A 16,941-nucleotide genomic window follows, 5' to 3' on the forward strand; every position below is an offset into this window, starting at 1 on the left:
TCTGTTAGACTCTGCTTTAAAACTGACTAGATAAAATGTTCAAATGTCATTTTATGACTCATATCAATATGTGACCAAACGGTGCCAGAGATCTGTCAGTGTTGGGTGTTGAGCTTGATAAAAGGCACAGATTAATTGATGTCACAGACAGTAACAATAACACTGGCGAGCGATGGAGATCACCAATCATCCCGACCGCAGCCTCATTTGCATGCGGTAAATGCACCCAAATTTAATATCACAATTAATTTGACAAGGATACGTCGATGGTTTCCAAAATGCTACACACGGAACCTTTGAGGTGCGGCGCATTAAAAGTCATCAGCTGAGCTGGTGTTGCAAAATAAATGTGCTTACCCAGTGATCATCGTATGATGAATTCTTCATGTGGCCCACTGTGAAACATGACCCCCCCCCCCTCATACACACAACTCAGTGGCTTAAGGAGCCGAGGTATAAACTTACGTGTGGCTTGGTTAAGGGCAACTACTTGCTTCATGCTTGCCTTGGCAACACTAGCCCACGACATGGCATCCACATCCACGCCATATGTACCTGCAACAGCAATATGCACACGGATTATACCCGTTTCACACACGCTTTCCTCGTCTGGCCTGTGGCACGCTAAGTCCGATGCAGATGGTAGGCTTAATAGAAGTGTGTTATTTTACACTGCGTAAGAATTTCCAGCAATCCTCCCCTCGGGGGGATCGACAAAGTGCTATTGAATCAACAGGGCTATGCTTTCAGACTGCAAACTGCTGGAGGAGTGCCAGCAGTATATGTATCGCATATGCACATTTATTGAGCAGAGCAGAGCTGGCTTCAGGTGCAGTCGCGCACCTGTTAAGGAGCAGAGGGGATTTCAAACACAGCTAAATATAACTGGATCGTATCATTTTTTTAAATATATTTAATCAATTATCCTAGCATTGAAATGTGCCCAAAACACACATGGTTTTTAAATCATGAATAGTGAAAATAGTAAAGGTGTGACCCCCTGTGGCAAAGTGTGCAGGATGTAGGCCCACTGTATGCACTGTACAAGCCCTAATGCCTCTACCAACTTAACAGTGTGCTTGAGTTGCTGTTGACTTAATTCATATCTGTGATCTGTTCTGTTCTGCACCAACAGCCAGTGAGGAAGTCTCGCCATGTAATTCACTTTGCCACTGCACAATAATCCCCTCATTATGGAAGCATTTTCCCACTGAGTCATCCGCTGTTGCAGAGTCACAAAGTGACACGACGTTTGCGTGCATATGTGTGATTGTATGTGGGTGTTCTGGGTGTTTACAGCCCACTGACTGATCAGGTTGTTCTGATTCGATTCTAGAAGCAAGTCTTAAGTTCAAGAACAGAGAGGTGAAGCTAAGCGGGCCTGCGATGCGTCAGAAACAAAAAGTGATTCATGAAATGAGTTTGTGGAAATGTTTGCGAGGATATGGGGTGAAAACTTTTTGAGCTGGACTTTTGCTAAATGTGCACATAGCAACTTCTGAGAGCAAGCGTTTTTGTGCCTGGGACAGGTGCTGCTTCCTCTCTCCTTCCTTTAATTAGCAGCTTATGACAGCGTCATTAATATCAATAATAGTCTCAGGCAGGGATGTTTGCGTGAGTTTGTGCATTTGTGGCTCCGGAGGGTGCTAAGAATGGCATAAAATGAAATGAATGATAACCACATTATTTATACCAGCTGATTGGAGAGGCGTACAGAGAGCATGGAAGAGACACGTGGCAGATGTATTACCTCTAGGAGGCGGCTGGTTGTTGGCTTGCAGCTCCTCACAGATGATGCTTGGAGAGATGCGCCGGCCAAACCTTTGAGGGTCGAGCACAGATTTCTGATCTCCAGCACAGATGGAAGAGGCCTCGCGGGGCACATTTTCCCTCCTCATCTGATGGGAAGCCTCACCCTCTTGGCGTTGGATATGTGTATTCCCTCGTTTCCACTCTACACCTTTGGTCTTGGGATTCCCATGAAACAGTTTGCCCAATGCTAAAGGTTTCTCTGGGGGCTGAAGAGAGTCAGTCAGTAGGTGATAAGCCTCCTGCTGAGTCCGGGCGTCTGGTGGTGCGTAGATTTTCGGGTTTGCCTGAGATGCTTTGCCTCGGACAGGAGACCGCACATGGGAGGTCACGCCTTTTGCCCTAGTGGCAGCGGGGATGTCATGTGGGTGGAATGAAAGGGGAATGTCGCACTGGCTCTGCATCTTCCCTGTGGCTGGAGACTCTGTGGGACATGGTAGCCTGCCACTAGCCATGGGTATTAGAGGAAAGTCCTCTGTGCCATTAAATGGGGAATCCTGCTTGCTGTAGGAGTTTAATTCATCATATGAGTGTGGAATATAATTTTCTTCTCCCTCGCAGTCGTTGTTTTCACTCGGCGAGTCCCCGTCGCTGTCATCAGTGCCGCAGCTTCGCACACCAGGTAAAGGTAGAAAATCTTCATCATCGCTAGAACAGCTGTCAGAACTCCTACTTGTATCTGTCCTATCCTCACTTTCACATGCAGAAAGTGGAGGGTCTTCCACCTTCTGCAGGAGTGAGGTGTGGTCCTCAGCAGCAGAGCAGACGGGATTTGTCCCCGGAGGCTGAGGTTCAGGTGCAGAGCTCTGTTTAAAGTAAATGGTTGTCAACAGAAAATATGCATTTCACTTTCTTATCTGTTTTTTTCTTTAAATAGAGTTAATGATAAAGTTCTGATATTTTAGGTAGAGGCTAACTAGGCCACACTCAGCCAACACAGATGACATCATGCTCACCAAATTTCTTTTCCCCTTTGCTTCCTCATTTCGTTTCATCTCTTTTTCCATCATAATATTCAGTTCCCATGCAGGCTTGGCAACGTGGGGGTGTCTGTGGCCTGAGAGATAAGGGTTAGGAAGGGTGAAGGCAGGCTGGTGTTGCAGCTTGGCCACCGGGTGTCGTGTGCCCGGACCCAAATCATCCACCTCTTCCTCCTGCTCCCCAGCCCTGCACACTCAGAGAGTCACAGACGTGTGGGGAAGATTTTTAGAAGAGTTTCGGAAGCAGGTGACAGTTATTTTAGAGTGAATATAAGAGTACAAAGACAAGTTCACTTGTATCATGAATATGCACGAAAACAGATTTAATTGGAGGCACTGAGAGAGTTTTCTGCTTTTTGATCGTACTTTGAGAACTACAACGCTGTCCGATCAGCACATGACCCGATACAGTAAACCAGTTGATACTGTGTGAATCGACATGATTCCATTGCTACCCGACTTTTATTCCAACTCAATGCTTTGCCTCAAAGAGCAGGAATCATTGGGTCTGTAGCACCCGCTTCAAGCCATCACATTTTAATGAGGCTACTCTTTAGTCACCATCCTGTCGACTGTCGAGCCGCGATGCGGAACAGAAGGTCCGGTGGGACCCAGGATGCTTATGATAACGGAGACGTCATGGAGGCTCCAGGCGGCCGGTGAGCAGATGGTGTACATTAACATTATACAGTGGGTCTATGACCGCACAGCAGCGCTACACTGCAATATCGACATCAGGGTTAGAATTTCAACCATTTTTCTTGGGCCTATCCAATTTAGTCAAATACTGTTATGAATTTTAAAATGACGCTTTACGTGGCTGAGATAACAAAAACTACAGGTCCAGAACTGCAAGATGATAATAAGCCATTTACTGTAAAAAAAAACAAAAAAAACATGCATTTATAATTTTAACATTTAAATTTCGACATGTTCTACTTACAAACTCTACTTTATTAGAAAGCACTATCCTTCATGATAGATTAAACCATCCACAATCATTAATGTTTTTTTTTCCTAATCTACAGTCTAATTTCTGAAATGGCATCATCCTAAAGTCACACTATTCTACGTTTTGATATTAAAGAAGACCTTCCATAAACAGATGTATTAAGTAGCTTCATATTCCTAAAAATGAAATTCAGATACCAGACTGAATAATGCAGCTGCATTAGGGGCCGTCCAGATGAAGAAAACTTTTTTTCTCAGTTTTGCCTTGGCGTCGTTTCAAGAAAATCTGCGTCGACAAAAAAAACGGAGCCGAGAGAGAGGGGCGATATTCTGGAAAAAAGTTGCAGATATGCTACTTTATTACGATGCTAACAAACAACCGCTATCTAACTTCCCATGAATGTAGGCATTTATTTGTCTAATTAATCCATCCCAACGTGTGACAATGCCTCGTCAAGGTCCTTAGGGTGATAGCTGTTGATGCTTATTGTTGGTTTTGTTTATACGGGACAAATTGTCATCTTATGGGTGTTTATTGATTGGGTGGTTGGTGGAGATTAGCTGTAACTCTCACGTGTTGCCATAGCAATAGCAATCATCCGGTCAAACTCCGTCTCTTCTTCTGCGTTTTTGTAGCAGAAACAGCGCCGCATAAGGGCCTGAAATATGTACTACAGCGCGCTGAGTCGTTTTCAGTGGATTCGTCTGGACGCGGATTTTCTTGAAACGACGCCAAGGCAAAACGGAGAAAAAAAGTTCGTTTTTCTTCGTGTGTACGGGGCCTAAAACCAGGGCCGGCTCTTGGCATAGGCGATATAGGCGGTCGCTGGAGGGGGCGCCCCTCCAGCAAAAAATAAATAAATAAATAAATAAATTTAAAACAATGAAAATAAAAATGATTTTCTATTCCCAGTCGCCCTCATTTTTTGCTGTTTGCTGTTGTTGTTCAAATTAAACATGTGTGATTGTTCATTTGGCTGGTGTAATTCGTGTGTGTGTGTGTGGGGGGGGGGGGGGGCACCGGAGAGCAATCTCGCCTAGGGCACAAAATTAGGTAGAGCCGGCCCTGCCTAAAACGCTACAGACAATTGGCCATGGAGTTACTCTCACACACTATTGGTACATTACAGCGACTCAGTATTTATGTGTAACTTGTATAATGTGGTTCCCCGGCTCGTGTGCTCATGCTTGGCCCTACCGATGACTCGGCTTGTCCGGAGTCGTGCAGTCTTCCTCGGCCTCCCTTGCTCCACTCCAGATGGCTTTGCAGACACGATCAAAGTTGTCCATCGGCACATGCGGGTGAATCCAGGTCGAGCGCGGAAAAGGTGCGAGCGCACCCACGTAGACTTTTGGAGTGAGTTGGCAAAACCTGCGAGGGTCTCCTGAAAGCATCACCTCCTCTGCGTTACTGTCGTGCGTGGGTTTGTCAATGAACCAGTTTATTTAGAAAGGAAATATTGTGCGGCGCCTGCTGCACATGGAAGGTTGTCATAGCAACCGGTTGGCATTCGAGCAAGATTACGACGGATCGGTTAATATCAGTTATTTCCTGTTACAGTGTGGTGTTTTAGTATCTATTAATCCCCGTGAATGAATTAATGGGCGTCACATGTAAGCCTATAACATTACAGCGCATATGAAAACTGATTTTCTTTCCATGTATTCCCCAGTGTGAATTATTCAGCTATAAGTGCGTTGAATCTGTGCCCTAGAACAGCCCGATCGGGAGGTGCGGGAGCGGTCCAGTATCGGCAACGTTTAATTTAATGTTGCGAGAAGACTATTTATGATCCCTGTCTTATATGTAAGGGTTGAAGGCCAAGGCGCATTTCATTATCCTCACTGTCTCCACTCACGGCGCATTGCGAAAGCTAATTACACCGGTCATATGCAAAAGTGGAAATGACATTCAAATTTACTGTCGATGGTTCCGGCCTGTTAAGCATCAATTTCACGTCGTGTGAGCAGGAAGTGGACATCTATGTTAAACTGCTGGGCGACCCCATGATTGGTCCTAATGGATGGAGACAATGGCGTCTTCGTGGACCCCTATGCATCTCACCATAACACGGCGTATTTTATGTCTCATGTTTCATAATTATTAGAATGATTATTAGAACTACTAGTATTGTTATTTAGCTTTTATATATCATAGGGGCATATTTGTCTCAGAAAAAAATGAATACTTTATAAGTTAAAGGGTCGTTTATTTGCCTTTTGCCTTACCTACTGAGTTGATCTAAATCACCAATGTGAAAAGGTGGGAGACATAGAGAGAGAGAGGGAGAGGGCGCGCAGAGAGAGAGGGGGGGGGGGGGGGGGACGCGCAGAGAGGGAGGGAGAGAGAGAGGAGAGAGAGAGAGACGCGCAGAGAGGGAGCAGGTCTGCAGTCTGATTCTTGGCGTCGCACAGACCCGAGACGACGCTGTTGCCAAGCGCGGCGATACTGGGAATACATCCATACTGTATGTTCCTCTCTATAGAGCCAGATCACTGACGACGTTGGTCGAGAACTTCTAAGACGATGTGATTTTTCTTCTTCTTCTTCTTCTCGTCTGTCTTCTTCTTCTTCTTGGATCCGGATAATCTCTGTGGCTCCCCGTCATTCTTGGTCCATTCATTTGAATCTCGGTCTAACGACGACTTTCAACGTGGATTATTTGCACCGCAGACGCTGTTAAATGGAGATAAAATAAAGAGAAGGACAAAATAAGTGCTGCGGGACAAGCTGAAGGAGGGATCTCCTGCTTTCCGACGCGTGTCTGGTAATATCAATTACATGTGTGGAGCGGACGAGCGGATTTTGGTGATTTTTTATTTTTACGCCTGCGGGGAACATCACTGACCACTTGAATCACGTCTCCCCCTCTGGTTCTGCCTCCCCCCTCCTTCCTCCGCCTTTAGGTGGGAGATCTATCCTCTCGGACAGAGACTCTGAACCCCTCGGTCCCCGCATGACATGGTTCAGTCCAGCTGCGAGATCCGAGCCTCCTCCATGCATTGGGATTTTTCTCAGCGCCGACACCGAGTGAATCTTCCCTTTTTGACCATCTGAGAAGTATCGTGCCTGCCGAGAACCCCGAGAAACAGCCATGACTGCCGCTTCGAACCGGGACAGAGCCACGGGACTTGTGAGGAGACCGGAATGCGCATGCAGGAAAGGGGACGGAATACGGATTTTTGCTCTAATGAAGGCGGGAGTGCAGGCGCACCATTGGAGCCGGGTGCTGTTCTTATACATGGGGCTACTGGCCGCCTCAGTGAAGGGTAAGTCCCCCCCCATCTGTTCCGCTTCAAACATGCAAAATGCAGCAGGCTTATCCAACTCCGCCGCCCACCCTCCACGGTCCCTGCCGGAATGCAAATCAGCGACACACTCACTCATCCGAAAGACGCATTTGGGATGGAGCTCGCCGTCACGTCGCTGTTCCAGCACCCCGAAGTTATTAATAGAGGAGAGGTGGCTGGTTGGTGGCTATTTTGGTGGCGGCGCATCCTCTGGAATCCCAAGTGCGCCTCCGTGCATCCTTTTACTCTGGTGATGCGTTTGGTTACGGGACTGTGTTCGGGTGTTTTCGAAGGGGGGTAAATTAACATCCGGTGTGTTATTGATATCGCCTACCAAGGAGGCTTCACAGGTACAGAGGGACGTTGGGCTACGTGAGGTGGTCAAGCGGGCAGCTGATTATTATGCTGAGAGAGAGAGAGAGAGAGAGAGAGAGAGAGAGAGAGAGAGAGAGAGAGAGAGAGAGAGAGAGTTTGCGTGCGTGTGTGTGTGTGTGTGTGTGTGTGTGTGTGTGTGTGTGAGAGAGAGAGATAGAGAGGGGAGGGGGGAAGAGGGGTTTTCTTCTGACTGTCCTTCTCAGTTTCCCACCTCAGACCCCACTTGCTCGAGTAGCCTATACGTCAATGCCATGTTGTGTACAGTCCTCGTGTGTGTGTGTGTGTGTGTGTGTGTGTGTGTGTGTGTGTGTGTGTGTGTGTGTGTGTGTGTGTGTGTGTGTGTGTGTGTGGGGGCCTAATTAACTGACTCTGGGTTTCCTGTCCGCGCTTAATTGCAAATGGAAATCTTGCAACCGAAGACGGGCATTCAACAGCTTATCATTACTATTAATTTACTTTTCGCAACATGATGCGTTTCTGAAAGCAGAGACTCGGTTACTGCTCCATGATTGTATTAATTTATTTCCGTTGGCATTCATAACGAAAAGCCTGTGGTTATTTAGTTCCCAGGCTTTTTTTTAGGGGGGGTGAAGCGGAAGCATGTTTGCCATCCCGAGCAGCTCTTTTTTTTTTTTGGCAAAAAAGCCAACCGTTTTATCACTGTCTTGGCTCCGCACCACAGAACGGGCACTATTTTTAGCAAAAGCCAAGAATTCTGCCACGGCCACGATATGAATTTGACAGTGAGTCATTGTTCTGCGTTCGTCCACTCGTAGCTGTTTGGTTGGACGGCTCATCATCCAAGAGTGAGTGGAAACTGCACATTCTCGGCATCGCCAAAGTGCGCCGCGTCGTCTCACGCTGCGTAAGTGGTGGACTTTGAGCTTGATCAGTCCCCCCCCCCCCTCCCCACACACACACACACACACACACACACACACCTTCATGTCTCCCACTAAATATATCTCACTTGTCACCCACTTTTGATCGGACTCGTGTTATCAACCGGTGCTCCCGGTGGGGTTTGGGTGTGATGTAGGTTTATCGCGCGCAGCTCAGTGCCAATGATGCTGACAAATCCCTCTCCGCGTTCAATGTGGAGTAAATCTCATTGCGGCTATATTCGTAGGAGGCATCTTGTTTTATTTGCGTCCGGGGAGCTTTTTATGGCCCACTCTCTTGCCGTTCGAGTCTACTCTTGGAGCCAGTAAAGCGACTCTAACTTATTGCGCGTATTAACAAAGAGCGGGGAAGGCTGGACCATCCGTCTCGCCCTCCGCAACAACGTTTACCTTTTTAAACGGTGTCAATAAATATGTTTGAATACCACGTACGCGGGCGTCGAGGTGATCCCGGCGCGTCCCTCGGCGCTGCTGCGGCCACCAGCAATTGCCCCATCCTCCCATTGAGCGGCACCAGAGCCTCACGCTATGCTGAGAGGGAAGAAGAGACCCGGGGTCCGTGGCGTTTCAATAAACCGCAGACTTTATCCAAACATGTGATGCCGCATATGTCGGCCGAATGGAAACGGCGGTTCCGTTTCCAGGCCGTGGTGAGGTGTATAACGGTGCTTTAACACTGTCTTCATTTGTCAACCTGTCTCACTTGAAACAATTTCCAGCCTGCCTTTGCAGCACAGTCGTCATTTCCCAGGGGGCCACGCAGACAGAGATAGATATACCGGTAGGTGAAACCGTGGTATTGAAGAGAGCAGCAGCGGCTGTCTCGATGGGATCAAACACCAGCGCTCCCAGTGGACTCGTCGCTCAATAAGCGGTAATCAAGCTCGATTCGTTTAGTCGAGGAGGAGGGGATGACGCGGCTTGCCTATGCTCGACCGGTATTAGATCATTCGTCAGCGGCGCATGAGACAGTCGCTCAACGTGTCCTTTCACACGCAGGATCACGCAGCGTCTCAGCCGCGCGCGCTCTCCTTCATACAAAGGCACCGCACTGAGCTCCTGACGCAACTTGCAGTAACGTTATGAGTACTGGAGGGCCCGATGCCCCTTTCCTTTTTATCTTTTTTTTTTTTTTTTTTTTACTTCGTGACATTTGCTTGTATTCGCACAGTCATGAGGCTCCTGAAGAAAGAGACTAGACTGGGGGGGGAGATGTGCACGAGCTTTCAGGCAATAACAGAGAGAGAGAGAGAGAGAGAGAGAGAGAGAGAGAGAGAGAGACCCGTGGTGCTATGGAGTCGGTTTTGAAGTTCCACGAATCATAATTCACACTCGGAACATTTTCATTTGAATTACCTCCGGGCTCATAAAACTAACTGACACAATTTTAACCGGGAACACCTATTTTGAACACATTTAGTAATGAGCTATCTAATGTCTCCACTTTGCGTCAGAATAGAATGAGAGAAGAATCAATTCATTTCAACGGACGTTCTCATGTATTTACAATACAACTTTGTTATATATAGAAATATGTATATACAAATAGGAGATATTAATAATTCCAGCAACTTTCAGTACGAGATCATCAGAAACTCGGCGTAGAGCGACACATCCTTGACAGCGACAGGCGCCGTTAGAATTTGCTACTCAGCTGAAGTCCTCTTCAGCACCAGGGACAGCTCCACCAGCTGCTCCTCAGCGGAGGGCTCGCCGGCTCCATCAGTTGGGATTTCTCCAATCATTTCATGGCTTTGAACCCTCAATTACACACAGACTTCAGACCCACATTTGACAAGATCAAATCACAAGGTTTCTGAATTTAGTGGCTTCTGTTTTTGGCTCTGTTGGAGCAAATTCTAAACACAGGGCAGTCGCATGCAGACATGATCTCATGACAAAGTGAGACAAAGAGCTAAAATAATTGGTTGACTGACAGAAAATGAATTAGCAAATGGTGTATGTTTAAAGTCAAAAAGGCTTAATATGATATATCTTTATCTCTATCATTATCATGCATTGCCCATTTGGTAGATTTTGGCTAATATGGAAGCTACACTACAGTTGGTTTAGTGTTTATTCTTATGAACACTCCTGGTCGCATCACTCTCTATCAACTTGCCAAACCCAGAGTCCCCCGTGCCTTATGTTTCCCATATGTTTTCATGGTGTAAGTTATATATTGGCATCTCACTTCCCTTTTGTTTCTCACGCCTCTCCACCGCGTCCGCCCAGTGCTCTCAATCTCAAATCCTCCACTATACCTGCACGCTCTGTTGCATTCCCATCTCCCATCTGCTCTCTGCATTCACCGTTGAGCAATAAAGGATGGAATGGGAGCTGAGAAACAGATGACATTATCTATTTACTCAAAACAGAGAAACGTCTGGAATGCAAAGTAGATGCGTATTGCCACTTTCATATTTGGCTGCTTGAGCGCAGGACAGTGGACTTGTGGAGTGGAGGGGGAAAACAGCAGGACGGAGTCTTCTTTGAGGGGAAATGAGAGGGGAGGCAAGTGTCGGAGTAGAGGGGCGATAAGCTTCCACCAGCTGAGAGAAAATGGCCTTCCTGTGCTTTCTGAGTGCCGGGTGATTTCCCTCCCTTTAGTAAATTATCTGTTTGGAAGGCTCATTTTCTTATCAGGCATCAAGCAGACTCCGATTTCAACAACTAACAGCGTGTAAGTAAGCTGGTGGGCATCAGTGTGTGTGTGTGTTTGAATGAGTTGCCACCCTCATTCACTCCAGGATGATTAGGCTAAAGTGTTGGCAAGCAGGTCATTAGCAAGCTCAAGAAGAATTTGCCGCTGAGAGGACAGTATGTGTGCACGTGAGCACGCACACAGCTTCCACATCATGTAAATGCTTCAACCTTGTCAGCACCGCCCACCTGCCGATGGGTCATCCTGCTCCTCTCTCTGACTCCCCCCCGTACCTTCTCGCTATCCTCCCTCCCATCCCCCTCTCCCCCCGCCACCTCCCTTTTCTTCCTCCATCATCCTCTCTGGTGATTCACACTGTCATCTGTCTCCAGATGGCCGGAGCTCTGTCGCTGTGCTTCGTCACAGTGATCACAGCCACACAGTGATTCACAAACAGTCACTAATTTATTCAGACTTGCAGACTCTGAAAAAAAAAAAAAAAAAATCATGAATGTGTTCATGGAACATACTAGCAGCACAAATTGGACCATTAGACGTCATGAACTCGCCATAGCCTGATGCGCATTTTGCAGAATTCCTTGATTAAAGTGGCACTTAATGAGATGATGAGGTACATCCACTTCATTTTCAATACAATTCAATTGCTTCCTCTGCTATTTCATCTATTGAACTATTCAATTTGATGGTATTGCCATAGTAAAATAGTTAGCTTTCATTAAATATGTAAGTGCATACACATTCAAACTGGGACTATTTATCTGGGGACTCTGGCTGCAAAGTCAATTGTTCAAATTTGAGAAGTGCAAATGAAATGAGAAGTACGTGTTTCTTTCTAATATCACTTTCATCATGTCCCTGAGCACTGCCTTTAATTCATAAATGTATATTCTCGCTTTACTTACCCAGGGAATATAAGTCTAGCTCTATTCTTGCAGTGCCCATATACATTCACAACATATTCCTGTGAGCTTTTCCAAGAGCATTTTAGCAGCTCGACTCCATTAAAGACGGAGGATGGAGGAGATATGGCAAAGTGCCATGCTCAAGGACACGTTAGCGATGATTCTTGGTTTTCATTTTCCTTCCCATGTCCCAGTAGAAGACAGCAGAACAGCTTGGATGTACTGGGCAGCTCCCAGATGTGCACATGAGCTACTACTGTTACAGCTGTGCAACTGCTGCGAGCCAAGACATGTCAGGGAAAGAACATGCATGCTCAGTCGATCTTATCCCTGGATAATTGCTGGTGAAAATAAATCAAACAGATGACTAGATAAGAAAAATCCAGGGCTTACACCTCCCTGAGCCACGAGTGAGAGAAAAGCTACAAGAGAAAAGTTTCAATCTTGATTCAGATTCTTGTCTTCCTGTTATTATCAGACATGGGATTTTGCTCCAGCTACTGTAAATCCTCCCAGAGTGAGGGACAGATGTAGATGCCCTGTCTGTCTTGTATAGACACAAAGCTCGGGCAGGGGTTTCTTTAGCTTCCTGATTTACACTGTTCTTATCAGATATCACCGATCCAAGAGATTGAAGATTAGATCCTGGGCAGGAGGTATCTTGTCCTTGTCCTTGTCTTTTTTTCCCCTTTCCTGTACCGCTCCTCTCTCTATTCAACGTATAGGCAATCTGTCAGTGGTCTTTTTCTGGGGAAGAGGCAGACTCATCATGTGGGGAGAAGCAGTTTGTGTGTGTGTGTGTGTGTGTGTGTCGTAGTTGTGAGGCCCATTTTCACTTCAAGCATATTTACTTCTTCTTTAATGGCCTGAATAAAAATGTGTTTCTTTCATACAATTTCCAAAAGTGCTGGTCCAGCTGTTTGCACATTCAGACAATCCAATGTCCCCTTTGATTGGAGTGTGTGGTGGTGATTGTTACCACTTTCATAACCGAGCTGTAAATATAAGGCTACAGCTAGTAGCACGTTTTCGCAAAGCTTAGCAGAAAGACAACAAACGGGGAAACAGAACGTTTCCTGGCTAGAAATCTTCTATCTCTATATAAGTCCGTGTTAAGTGTGTCAGCGAGAGTTAATCGCCCTCAAAGTGTCTGGTGTCCAAACCAGTTGAACCAAATGTTCTAGCAGTTGTCTGCTGACTCATGTTGCATATTTTACTGCCACAGAGAAAATCAATTCCTAATGAGTGGAAATGAGCGGAAAGCGCCTCCTGGTATCTTGATCACAGAAATAGACCAGATAGAATTATCTGTCAAGCACCCAAGAAATAAAATGTCTTAGAAAGCCATGTTAGAAGATGTTGAACCCACCAAGACATTTGAAATGTCAGATATCTTAAAGCTTAAAGGGGGGTGCTTTGAAGTGGGGCTGTATGAGGTACCTATCTATAGTCGGTGTATAAGCTACAGCAGATGGAGATAGGCAGGCCTCTAGCTTGGAGAGACAGACAGGAGAGCCAGCACAGCAGCAACGCAGTGTACTGCTGTGGATGGGGCAGCAGCAAAATGCATTTTAGCCACCTAAAATATAATGTCAGTGTAAGTGTATCTATTTAGAATGTGTTCTGGAACTGGACTGAAAGTGAAACTTATCTCTACGGTTGTTACACATTAAATCTGGTGCATTGATGAGAGTACAGATCATTTTCACTTTTAGTTCATTTTCCCTCCTGAAAGAGCAGTCTGATGGCAAGATAAAGCCCTAAACATATTTGACATATCGCGTACATTTAAACAGATATTGCATTTAGGGCTGGGTATCACCACTAATTTCCCCAATCGATTCGATTCCGGATTGGATTTAATCTCCGATTCAATTTGATTCAATATTGATTCGGTTAGGGATATTTCAGTTACAATACCAATTTTGCTTGGATATGAAATAGATTCTCATAGAACTAATGCTGTAAATTGTACAAGCAACCCTTTAACCTGGTGCATTATTAGAAATATTAATGTTTACATTAAGAATTGATGTAACATGAATGTACTTTTTATTCAACATGACCAACAGCCTGATGTCAGGCTTACATCTTATTTGTATCTATACGGAAGTACTGTAACTGCAACAGGGCATGTAGTGAAAGGACATGACCCAATCTGAACAGATCTGAGCAGCACCCTGGGATAGAGAGATCCCCCCCCCCCCCCCCCCCCCAACCCTTTCAGAATTACTTCTTTTTGTATTTGATTAATTCTAAAGCCAGCTATATTAGGAAAAAATATTGAATTTTAGAGTCATAGACGTGGTTGCAATCTGAGGCGGTACCAAGGTAGCTTTGGCTTTAATTCACACATACAGTACACTGCCAATTCAACAGTTCCCAATCCAACACTGCCAGCAGTGTGCAAATACAATATGCAGAGACGTATTTCCTTGAAAATAAATTCAAACACACACACACACACACACACACACTCACTCACACAGGGGGGCAGTTAGGATCTGACTTGAAAGGTCAAAGTGTACTACAGCAAATTGAGATTAGGCTGATTGATCAGCTGCTGCTCATCCATCTCTCGGCGATAGATGGAATAGTCGTGCAGGGACGGTCATGCCCTGACCTTTGGATCGCCTCCTCCTCCTGGGGTTTAATAAACACCGTTCAGAGGAGGATCCGATGTTCGCCGATACACACGCGCTCACACACATCATCATGCTCGTGATCTCATACATTTAACACATCCACAATTGCATTGCCTCACCCCCTGTTGACGCTATTGATCATTTTAACCGTTTTCTGACTAATGTATCGGCAAACACGCAGCAGGTTGTAAGAAAGGTTGAATGCTCAGCATAGGTCCAGTATAACGTAACTTCCACAGCTATCAGATGTGAGCAGAATGAAAATGAGTTGATAATTGACCTTCGGTGTTTCACTCGCTAGTATTACATGCTATTGTGTTGTGCTTCTTCTTTAGAATGGAAGAGAAAATGTAAATTATTTGAGGCAGGGTGTGCTTGTGCACATTCAGGTGTGTGTGTGTGTGTGTGTGTGTGTGTGTGTGTGTGTGTGTGTGTGTGTGTGTGTGTGTGTGTGTGTGTGTGTGTGTGTGTGTGTTCCAATGACTAACTGTGGCTCATTGGGAGAGTGTTCCATGACCAGGAGATGGAGAAAGGGCTGTGGCTGAGCACAAGGAAGCAGGCCGGAGCACAAACGCTATGCTCACATACGCACACATAAAAGCACAGTGAGCTCAGCGAGCACATGCATGTATTTCTCCCGGCATCTCGACTCACGGTGTTTTGTGTGGGAGATCCATTTGAAATCAGTGCTGAATCAACTCCCCCACGAAGACAGGGGCCCGTCTGAAAGGGGAGAACATCAACCGTGACATGTCTCCGACTCTGAATGGGTTATTTATTTTGGTTTTATTGATCAGCTTGGAGCCTTTTTGCTTCAAGCTGGGCTGCTGAGGAGCTGTGTTGTTCACAGCAACACCAATGTACCAATTTGGGCTATTAAAATGTTTTGATCAGAGGGGGGGCACGTGAAGGATCCACAAACAATAGCGTGTTTTTCAAAGCCGTGTTTTGAACTGGGTGAATGCTTGTGTAGTTCTACAGATGGGCTGACATTGTTTTGAATTATTATTTTTTTTTTAATAATTAAAATTATTATTTTTGGCTGCCATGATGATACTGCCGGTTAAATATGACCCAGCTGGAAGGATCTGCCTGGCTCCCCTCTTTCCCTTCCTCCCCCCGTCTAAGAGAACACATGCTCCATTGTGCTTCTCTTGCCAGCCCTGCATGCACTCATGCAAGTGTGCATTTCTGCATGCACGCTTCGTCTTATCAACCGATGCTTCGGCTGCATGTTGGAACGTGAGTGCTGTTTATTTCTCCCATCCCAAACATTCCCCCCCTCCAGCCATGTTGCTGTGGCAATGTGTTTTTGTGTGTTAACTATTGCCATAGTAGTCAACAGACACTTGAAAGAAATGCCCAACCCTGAGATGTGGCTAATGTCTCCTCTCTATTTGTGCTTAGACGGATCATTGTTTTTGTTCCACACATCGATGCAGCCAGCATTGTTCCCGAGCACAAACGTAAGCTCCACTTGTGTGCCCTTTTTCAGGACACGGCATTTACCATCCAGCCCAGTGGGCTAAGTGGGAGCGAGCCTATCGCAAGTGCCTTCCACTGCATTTGGCTTGTCTCTAATGGCAGACGGTGTCGTCCTGGCCCAGACATTAGCCTAATGTATGGAGGCGAGCGGGATCGCTGAGCTCATCCATTTCCATTTTAATAGCGGCCATCTAGAGGTTAATTCGGATATGATGCGGTCAAGGCGCGCATATGCGCTGACACGTCAAGAGACAAATAGTGGTGCTGAGAGGATCTATGGGGCGGAAGGGTTTATCTTCCCACCAGGGAGGCCGTTACTGGCACACACAAACACACACAACACATTTGGCTGTTTGAAGTTTACTCATGGGGTAGCTTATATGTGATAGCTGATAGCTTTGTTACTCGATAAACCCAAAGGGACACACTTATCTGGTTGGAAATTATTCAGTGTTTGCTTCGATGGGATGCTCATTTTCTATGGATATAGCTCCTGATAGACCACATGTATGGAGGCTTTATGGTTTCTCTGGGGAATAAGGAAAGAGCTGAACTCCGTATTTTAAATATCTGATGGGAGGTAGTTTATGGTCCAATTTAATGGGTGAATGCTTGGTTCTTGTGGCCGAGGTTTCCTTAGATTATGCTGTATATGTTGGAATAATTGGACAGTAATTTCCTTTTGCATTGATTTATCATTTCAACATATTTCTGACGTGTACCCGAGCTGCAGCCTTACATCCATTGACAATGTCATAGACACTCAGTGCTGCGCTGAGAAATGTTGGAAATCTGGAGGGCCTTTTTTAAACATCACACAAAAAAAGGTTCATTCTCCTCAGTATTCCGTATGCACAGCATAAGACCTAAGGCACATCTATTATTGACTGCCAGAACACAATGGTCTCTGTATCTTTGTCTTTTGTCCAAAGGCAA

General features: G+C 45.8%; 1 protein-coding gene across 1 annotated transcript in view; it reads left to right on the forward strand.

Moving 5' to 3' along the window:
• The first annotated feature begins 6,678 nt into the window (after positions 1-6,678).
• The window catches only part of csmd2 (CUB and Sushi multiple domains 2), a 230,847-nt gene continuing 220,584 nt past the window's right edge, over positions 6,679-16,941 (forward strand). Inside the window, exon 1 of the mRNA XM_084032112.1 lies at positions 6,679-7,010. Coding sequence (XP_083888238.1) covers positions 6,836-7,010 — 175 coding nt within the window. The 5' untranslated portion in view covers positions 6,679-6,835. The remainder of the gene's footprint in view (positions 7,011-16,941) is intronic.

The sequence above is a fragment of the Eutrigla gurnardus genome, assembly GCF_963514095.1.
Source record: "Eutrigla gurnardus genome assembly, chromosome: 17".
NCBI classification, from domain to species: Eukaryota; Metazoa; Chordata; class Actinopteri; order Perciformes; family Triglidae; genus Eutrigla; species Eutrigla gurnardus.